This window comes from Teleopsis dalmanni, chromosome 1 (assembly GCF_002237135.1).
Source record: "Teleopsis dalmanni isolate 2A chromosome 1, ASM223713v2, whole genome shotgun sequence".
NCBI lineage: Eukaryota > Metazoa > Arthropoda > Insecta > Diptera > Diopsidae > Teleopsis > Teleopsis dalmanni.
Window position 1 is genome coordinate 25,657,320 of NC_051846.1, and position 8,948 is coordinate 25,666,267.

The window sequence follows — 8,948 nt, forward strand, 5'->3', positions numbered from 1 at the left end:
CCGATTATATATAATAATCTGACGAGTATAATTATGACAAACTTAACTTGTTCTTGTTATCAATTATTATTGCAAAGATTTGCAAATGATGTTGTTGAAATTGGGTTACCTTTATTATTATTTTCTTTTTTATTTTTGTAGTAAGCTTGCTTTAGTTATCTAAATTTCTTGGGACTAACAAACAGTATAAATAGATTTTGCTCATCTCTTATTATTTATATAGTTCTTAAAGTCAAAATGACTACACCGCGCTTAATATTGTTCGCTGTTTTATTTTATATTTTTGTAGATTTATCTAAATCGGACGGTAAGAAGAATTTAAAAAGAATTATAAATCTTTTCATTATATCCTTTTGTATTAATTACAGAAACATGCTTAGGAAGCGATCGCTATAAATCGTTTAATAAAATTGGTAATAACTATTACCTTATTCATCATTCCAATAAGGTAAACATAAGAAATAAAATTCATTATGCGTTAAATTAACCCAAAAAACTGTTAATTCAAATATGTAATCTGTTCCTTGTGATTGTAAAATATTTTCTATTTTAACGTTGGTAGCACTGTAAGCAATTTTTTGGCAGATGAGAACAACTTCCAATGAATTTCATTATTTCAACTAGCATTTCTTTCAGAGGCAAAAAACAGTTGTTCAGTATTATGTTGACATTTAACGTTTGTAGCTAAAAACAACATTAATAGTAGGAGATATACTAATTCAAAATCCTTTTGAAAAGTTTATAAATCTGTCAACGTATTTAAAGATTCAACGTTATCACTACTAAAAACTTTGCGACTTATACTATATATAATATGCAGAATTTACTTTATTCTGTTCTGACAATTTATCGAGCCGAAAATTTGAAACGTATTTCTTCTTACTTTTTTCTCTTTAAGTAAAGCTTCTAATGTCGACACTTTTAAATTCAATTTATGATTTCTGCCATGAATGACTGTTGGCGCTATAAATATAAACTGCTCTTTAACGATTAATGGAAGATTAATGAAAAAAAATGTTTATATATTATACGCTGTATATCTAAGTGGTCCTTGTGAAACAGACGAGTTAAACATATTTAAATCCAAATGCTCAAGTACTTAGACTACTGTTTACACATTCTTGAAGCCATGTACAGTTCTAGTATAAGTGACCATGTTTTACTTCAAAAACTATAATGTTATAGATAGAGTTAATGTTATAGATTTTTAACATTTTTCATATACCTCGAAATACATAGCTTACGAGACTATACCAAATCAAAATATTTTTAAAATGTTTTATTGTCTTTATATGTTCTAATTTCATTTCATATAGTGACATATACTACAAATTTTTATACTTTTTATTAAATAGTATCTTCGTGTGAATCGCTAAAGTGAAATATATTATGTTCGGTATATTACGATTGGAAATTTTAATCTAATGCTGTCTTTTTAGTCACATAAAAATTATTATTGTTTATATTTTTATTACTTAAACCTTACATAGATCAATTGGTTCAATGCACGTGATACATGCAAGAGAATGGGAGCTGATTTAGCTACAATAACGGATGATAATCAACTTACTTTACTATCAAAACATTTAATGTCTTTAGGCTATGGAAAAGATGATTGGTTTTGGATAGCTGGCAATGATTTAGGTCAAGAAGGAAATTTCTACTGGGTTAGTAATGGTGAAAGAATGACATTTGCGAAATGGTCTCAAGGTCAACCTGATAATGATCATAACAATAAAGTTGAAGACTGTGTACACTTGTGGTTCCGTGAAGGACAATTTAAAATGAATGACTGGCAGTGTAAGAACGGAAAAGCCTATTATATATGTCAAGCACCTCAACCTAAAACCGTTTGCATATGGGGATAATTTCAAATTGTTATAAAAAGCATGCAAATAAAAATATGATGAAATATTAGATTATTATGTCATTAAATTAAACATTTTTAAATTGCTTACGATTTATAAGTACCAACCAACTTTAGTTTGAAAGTATTTTGTTCTGAAAGTTTTTTCATATATAATATTTTGAAATATATTATTTATCAAAAAAAAAAATAATTCTATATTTTATTTACAATTGTGAAATGAAATGATTCCATGAAATGCAGAAGTTTTATCCGACTGGATAGGGCTTAGAACATTCCCACGGTAGGGTAGGGCATGCCTGTCGTACGAGGCGACTAAATTCAGCCAGGCGGCGGAGGGTGTGGTTTAAAAGGTATACGTATGTGTAATCTTCAGCTAATAAGACTTTTAATCTTATATCATACATTATTTATTTTTATTTATAAACGATTATTGAACAAATTGAGTTATACTACATATTTATTAAACTAAAGCTTTTGCTTAGAATTAAAATAAGCATGGCAGTACTGCATACATCCTTTCAAAGATATTATAAAAAGATACTGACAGTTTCTGTAAAATACAGAATAAGACATTTGATCATCTTTCTTTTTTCTTTGCTTTGCGATTCTGGGGAATGTCGAAAAACGAGTCTAGTAAATATTTGGAATATTGCAGGAAAATTAATTGTTAGCAGTATCGATAGTTATAATATGTTGACGTGGTCTATTACAATTTTGTTTAGAGATAGCTTAATATACATATAGATCGCCATGTTAAATTGTTTTTCTAATAAGAATACACGAGTCCAGTTTAACGACTACTTACTAATAACTACTACTTCTGACCCACCTTATGTTTGTTAAATTCTTTAACTCGAATAATTATCAAACAAAACGCTGAAAATAATATATTGCCAAATTATATTCAAATCGAATTAAATATTTGTTTCTGTCATATGAATATTATTTTAAAATATTCTGAATATAAAAGTTTCGGTCTTAAAACATTATATGTTTGTTCTACTTCATTCATAATAAGCCTCCGGATTAATAAGATTCAACTTAATTTATTTTATGCAAATTTTAAATTAAATCATGACATATGATGACCTTAATAATTGTTTGCTTGAATCTTCTAAACATCTACACTTCACATTTATTAGTAGTTATAGATAAGTTTACTATCAATAAACTTAAAAATGCTAAAAGTAATTATTATTCTAAAGTGCAAATAAAATTTGAATTAATTTGATTTGATGAATATATTTGCGAAATAAATTAGAAAGTCATAAAAAATTAAATTTTAGCTTTATAAATGCCATCAATACCCTTTACACTTATTATAATATAAGTACTTATAATATAATTTTATTACTCATATATACTTTTTATTTATTTATGTGTGAATACTAAAAAATTGTAAAAAAACTGTGTACATGTAGTAATCCACATGATATACTAGATCTACATCTCTAAGACATTTCAGCCCTTTACACTTATTATAATATAAGTACTTATAATATAATTTTATTACTCATATATACTTTTTATTTATTTATGTGTGAATACTAAAAAATTGTAAAAAAACTGTGTACATGTAGTAATCCAAATGATATACTAGATCTACATCTCTAAGACACTTCAGCCCTTTACACTTATTATAATATAAGTACTTATAAGTAATATAATTTTATTACTCATATATACTTTTTATTTATTTATGTGTGAATACTAAAAAATTGTAAAAAAACTGTGTACATATAGTAATCCACATGATATACTAGATCTACGTCTCTAAGACACTTCAGCACCAAAAAAAAACAAAACAAAATGGAATGAAGCAGGTTTTTCGAAGAACTGTTGAAAATAGCATGGGTTATATCAAGGTGATAAGCCCATGCTTACCACCTATTGATAACATTTGTTATCAATAGTTTATATTTAAAAAAAAAGTTTATATTTTGCATCGAAAATAAGTTTCGTTAAAAAAGTTTCCTTTATTTTCATAATTTGACAAGTCAAAAGACTTGTTTAGATACAGTCAGAATCTAGAAAGCTTTAAACGATTCTACTTTCATCGTTAGGGTGTAACAAAAGTAATGATAAACAATCTTTTTTTCTTTAAGAAGGTGTTTAAGAGCAATGAGGTTATCATATTATAATATGACAATTTGCAAACACTGATGTTGAAATGGGGCTTCCCTCCAGTATTGTTTTTTTTTTCATTATCTCGTTGAGGTTTGGCACTTAATACCTCTTATCTCTGAATTTCTTGAAAGGCGATGACAGTATAAAAAGATTTTGCAAATTAGCTATTAATTAAACGAATTTTTACAGTCAAGATGACTACATCGCGCTTAATTTTATTTGTGGTTCTATTTTATATTTTCATAGATTCTTCGAAGTCTGGAGGTAAGAGAAAAATAATTAGAATTATAAATTTTCTATTAAATGATTTTCTATATAGAAACATGCATGGGAAGTGAACGCTATAGCTCGTTTTTAAAAATTGATAATAATTATTACTACATTCCTCATGACAATAAGGTAAAGATAAATGAAATTTTTTTTACAAAAGTACGAAGAATTGTTAATTGAAATAGTATCCTTAAAAGAAATCTATAAGTGAATTTCGTTCTAAAGTAAGTAGCACTAGGACTAGTTACAGTGCTTCTCTTATTATTATATACTTATTTAAAATAATCACTTTTTTTAAAGTAAATATTGGATATATGAATCGGTTGTTACCGTGTCAAAGTATATTAAACAATTTTAAATTTCTCCGGTCTGAATTCGGTAGAGTTAGCTAAAAGTAAATTCGCAGTAATTGTTAAGTACTCAAAATCTGGGTTGACTTAAACAGAAAGATTTAAGTTACAGTCCATATATAGATTTAACTGTACTAATAAATAAGTGCTAATGATTTCATTTTTCTATTATATATAATATATTCACAACTTGTTACATTAATATCACATAGATAAATTGGTTCGGTGCACGTGACACATGTCGTAGATTGGGTGCTGATTTGGCTACTATAACAACTAATGATCAACTTAATGCAATATCAAGTTATTTGTTATCTAAAGGATACGGAGAAAATGATTGGTTTTGGATAGCTGGCAATGATTTGGCTCAAGAAGGAAATTTCTCTTGGGTTAGTAATGGTGAAAAAATGACATTTGCAAACTGGTCTCAAGGACAACCAGACAATAATGGTGGTATCGAAGATTGTGTACATTTGTGGTTGCGTGAAGGACAATTTAAAATGAATGATTGGCAGTGTAGAAACGGAAAAGCCTATTATATTTGTCAAGCACCCGAACCTAAAATGGTCTGTTTATGGGTATAATTTAATATTTGAAAAAAAAAATTTGTTTCTAAAAATACCAAATCGTTTTAAGAAATTCGTAAAAGAATTTTTACTTTTTTTTTTTATAAAATATATAAGATAATAATAATCTTATAATATAAGATTATATAATAATAATATATATATAAGATTCAATTTTTTAAATAGTGAATATAGGTGACTATTTTTATATAAGAGCTCGTGTTAGACAGTAATGCTATATATTAATTTTAGTTATTCCGAAAATAATTTCGTTTCCTTAAAGCTTTAAATATTCAATTGAATTTTATCTCTATATTGGTCGAATATCTTCTGAGCTCTTTCTGACAGTAGATTACAAAACTTTTGATATTTGCTAGCACTAAACTGATTTAATTAATTTCTGACGTCTTAAGTTAAATAAACTATAATTGGATTCAACCAGTTCTTGAGAATATGGTAATTGTGGTAGTACATCCAATTCAAATTGTAAAAATTTTTATCAAGCTATCAAATGTCTGTAAGGTTTTTTATTGTTTTGCTGCTACTTCTATGTCATATTTTTTGCATTGTTCAATTGTGGTATTTTTTGTTTGACTAAGTAACTCCATTTGTTCAGTTAAATTGATCATATCATACTTTTGAATTGATCTTGAAGTTCTACCAATCAGATAATAACATTTTTTTAATTAATATTGGGTTCGAATGTGCTTTAAGGCGTTGCTTCTTTTTTACTGCATAATCTGTTCTATTTTATAATAACTACTACATTAGAGACTACTATTTTTCTTTCCAGTTAATTTGTATTAAAAATAAATCATTTTTTTCCAAAATTATAGAAGTTAGTATGATTGATCAAATTTTTTTCTGTAAAAATATGAAGAATCCATAAGTAATAAGAGCGTTTTGTATTAAATTCGATTAATTTAACATCTTAACGATTTTATAATCATGACCAATCTTTATTATGTCTATGTGTATTACTTGAAAACCAGTTCTGTGATCATTACAGTACATATCAAATAATTCTACTCTTACTTTAGCAACATTTTTACATTATTAATAGTTACTTTCAAATATATTATTATTTAATCCTTTTATTCCTAGGTGGAACAGAGGGCCGTAACAAATAGTTTCCATTGAACTCTATCTAATGCAAGACGTTTTGTTTCACTCCCGCTCTTTCCAGCATTTCTTAATTCGGCTTCAGTTTGTCGTTTCCAAGTGTTGCGCGGACGCCCTGGTCTTCTACTGCCTTGAGGGTTGAAATCTAAGACATTTCTTGCGATATCATCAGCGGGTTTTCTTAACGTATGGCCAAGCCATTTGTATTTGCGCATCATTATTTCATCAGTTATAAGAGGCTGATTCGTTCTAAACCCGAGCTCATTGTTGGTTATGGTTGCTGGCCAGAATACATGAAGGATGCGTCGTAGACAACGATTGACAAAGGCTTGTAGCTGTTGTGCGTCTCTTGCCGTTAGGTTCCAACTCTCACTACCATATAGTAAAGTTGATTTTACGTTTGCATTGTACAGGTGTATCTTAGTGCGTTGTGTGATGTTGGATGAACGCCAGATTTTGTTAAGGGTTCCAAACGCTTGCTTCGCTTTCGATAGCCTGTACTGTATGTCTTGCCGACTGCCGCCGTTGTTCGAAATGTAGCTTCCCAGATAGCAGAAACTTTGTACATCTTCGATGTAGGAGCCATCTAGTTGAAACTTCGTTAAGCAGTTTGAATTGAAACGCATAGACTTGGTTTTGTTGATATTGATTGACAGACCAGCTGCCAGTGCACGCTTTGCGATGTTGTTTAACGATATTTGCATCTGGGAAAAGTTATGCGTTAGTAAACAGATGTCATCAGCGTAATCGAGGTCAGTAAGTTTGTTATGAAGGCCGAATGATATGCCATGATTTGTGCTCATAGCTTCCGACATAACCACATCTAAGACTATATTAAATAGTATAGGTGAAAGAATGCAACCTTGCAACTTTCAAATATATAATATTCGGATATTATATATGTTATGTTCACGGGCTTGTCATCGTACTATCACCATCTGCAAGCGAATATAGGTGGACATAATATATAAATATATAAAGAAACCCTTTGACTAGCAATCCTTGTAATTTCAGCTGTCGAGTTCGAAAATTTTATTACGACATAAATATGAAATTGGGTTCGAAAAGATAAAAGATGAATTATGTACTTGTAGAGAAACAGGAAAATATTCTCCGAATTTCTCAATATTTTTGTTTAATATCTTGAACTAGTTATTTTGTTCTATAAGTTTTCACATTAGTGGAAAATTTTGTTTTAAGTTATATAGAATTATAATTTAGCCTATTAATTTCATTTTTCTATATAAAGTTGATATATGTTTTATCGAATTTAAAACATTTTAAACATAAATTTTAAAACACTATGAGGTCTTTTTTAATCGCCCCAACCGATCGGTAGATTTGATGTGTGAAAGATATAAATTTTAACACAACCCTGACTTTAACAATGCTTGAACATGCTAAAAAGAAATTCATTTCTTAGTTTACTTTAATAAGATTAACAAAGAAAACGTTAATTTTTTTTTTATCTTTTATTTTTCCACAAACCACTTGTTGTTATATGTGTTTAAATAAATTTGTTTTTTTTTTCTACATTTAAGTGTATATGGTAAATTCACTGTAAATACTTTAATATCTGCTTGCTTAATTTTCTTAAGCACTATTTTTATTTTTCTACTTTTAAATGCAAACACCAGCACACAATTGTGGACTCAAGCAAATTTTTATAGCTTTTTCCTCTATTAAAATATCGCATTTCATCATGCATTGTCGGCAGCCTGGCGCTTTGATAGCTTTTAGTATCTGAATATAGCCTTCCATATAATTTTTTGCACTTTGGTGCTGCGCTGCTTTAGTTGGGAGTTTCTACGAAAGTGTTTATGAATGTGTCCTTGCTTATGCGTTTGTTTGGTTGCACTATACAATTTAACTCTACACATAGCACAGTAATTAGATTTCTGGGTTAATTTTGAAATAGTGTGGCACAGAAAGAAAGGAGGGAAAAATATTTCAAATGCTTGTGGCAACTCTAAAGGCCACTTAACTGCTTTATTTTACATACAAAATTGTTGATTTGGAAATTACATCTTCAGTTACAGTTAAGGCAATTCTAGAACATGTTTTTTGATTAGTGTGACACATTTCAACATAATTAAGTCTTCTTTATAGTTTTTATATGCATGTATATCTTTTGTGTCATAATTGCTCATCTGCATTTGAGGTTAATATTATATTTTCATATAACATAAACATTGTTAGTTGGTTGGTTGGTTGGTTCACTTCTTCAAAAATTCTATTAATATTGAAGTGTCAGGCTTTCACTTGTTAGTACTCCAAATGCACAAATTATTTTCTTTATATTCAATTTTATTTATGCATCGCAACTCAAAGTAATATATTTTAGTTTGCAATTTATTTGAGTTATATCTTATTACTATTTTTTTCTGAGGAGGTAGTAAATGAATATAAAATGGAGCTATTCATGTTAGGAGTGTTCACTACTATTACGACTACCAACCTTTTACTAATTACTAAGCAGTGAAAGTATAATCTATTAGTGAGAACCCGTGAGAATATCTGAAATCGTATTGATTTGTAAAATGTTGATGTGCTACATTCAATTGTTTGTTCTCGGGATCAAATAATTTTTATTATTACATATATCCGTAATTAATAATATAAAAAATACTAAAATTCTTTTAA

At 28.3% G+C, this 8,948-nt stretch overlaps 2 protein-coding genes across 2 annotated transcripts; both read left to right on the forward strand.

The window, feature by feature from the left end:
• Window positions 1-231: 231 nt before the first annotated feature.
• Window positions 232-1,935, forward strand: LOC119672088 (C-type lectin 37Da-like). The gene is made up of 3 exons (XM_038083047.1): window positions 232-307; window positions 369-448; window positions 1,491-1,935. Exons 1-3 carry the CDS (start codon window positions 238-240, stop codon window positions 1,866-1,868), a joined length of 528 nt encoding a protein of 175 aa, XP_037938975.1. The 5' UTR covers window positions 232-237; the 3' UTR covers window positions 1,869-1,935.
• Window positions 1,936-4,152: 2,217 nt separating this feature from the next.
• On the forward strand, window positions 4,153-5,223 carry LOC119670954 (C-type lectin 37Da-like). Its single transcript, XM_038081412.1, has 3 exons — window positions 4,153-4,261; window positions 4,317-4,396; window positions 4,830-5,223. The coding sequence occupies exons 1-3, from the start codon at window positions 4,192-4,194 to the stop codon at window positions 5,199-5,201; spliced, it is 522 nt and encodes a 173-aa protein (XP_037937340.1). The 5' UTR covers window positions 4,153-4,191; the 3' UTR covers window positions 5,202-5,223.
• Window positions 5,224-8,948: the final 3,725 nt, after the last annotated feature.

Excerpts from the sequence above, each read along its gene's own strand:
- LOC119672088 (XM_038083047.1), top strand. The coding sequence starts at position 238 with ATGACTACACCGCGCTTAATATTGTTCGCTGTTTTATTTTATATTTTT. Across the intron at positions 308-368 it reads AGATTTATCTAAATCGGACG|AAACATGCTTAGGAAGCGAT; the intron begins GTAAGAAGAATT and ends TATTAATTACAG. Across the intron at positions 449-1,490 it reads TTATTCATCATTCCAATAAG|ATCAATTGGTTCAATGCACG; the intron begins GTAAACATAAGA and ends AACCTTACATAG.
- LOC119670954 (XM_038081412.1), top strand. The coding sequence starts at position 4,192 with ATGACTACATCGCGCTTAATTTTATTTGTGGTTCTATTTTATATTTTC. Across the intron at positions 4,262-4,316 it reads AGATTCTTCGAAGTCTGGAG|AAACATGCATGGGAAGTGAA; the intron begins GTAAGAGAAAAA and ends TTTTCTATATAG. Across the intron at positions 4,397-4,829 it reads ACATTCCTCATGACAATAAG|ATAAATTGGTTCGGTGCACG; the intron begins GTAAAGATAAAT and ends AATATCACATAG.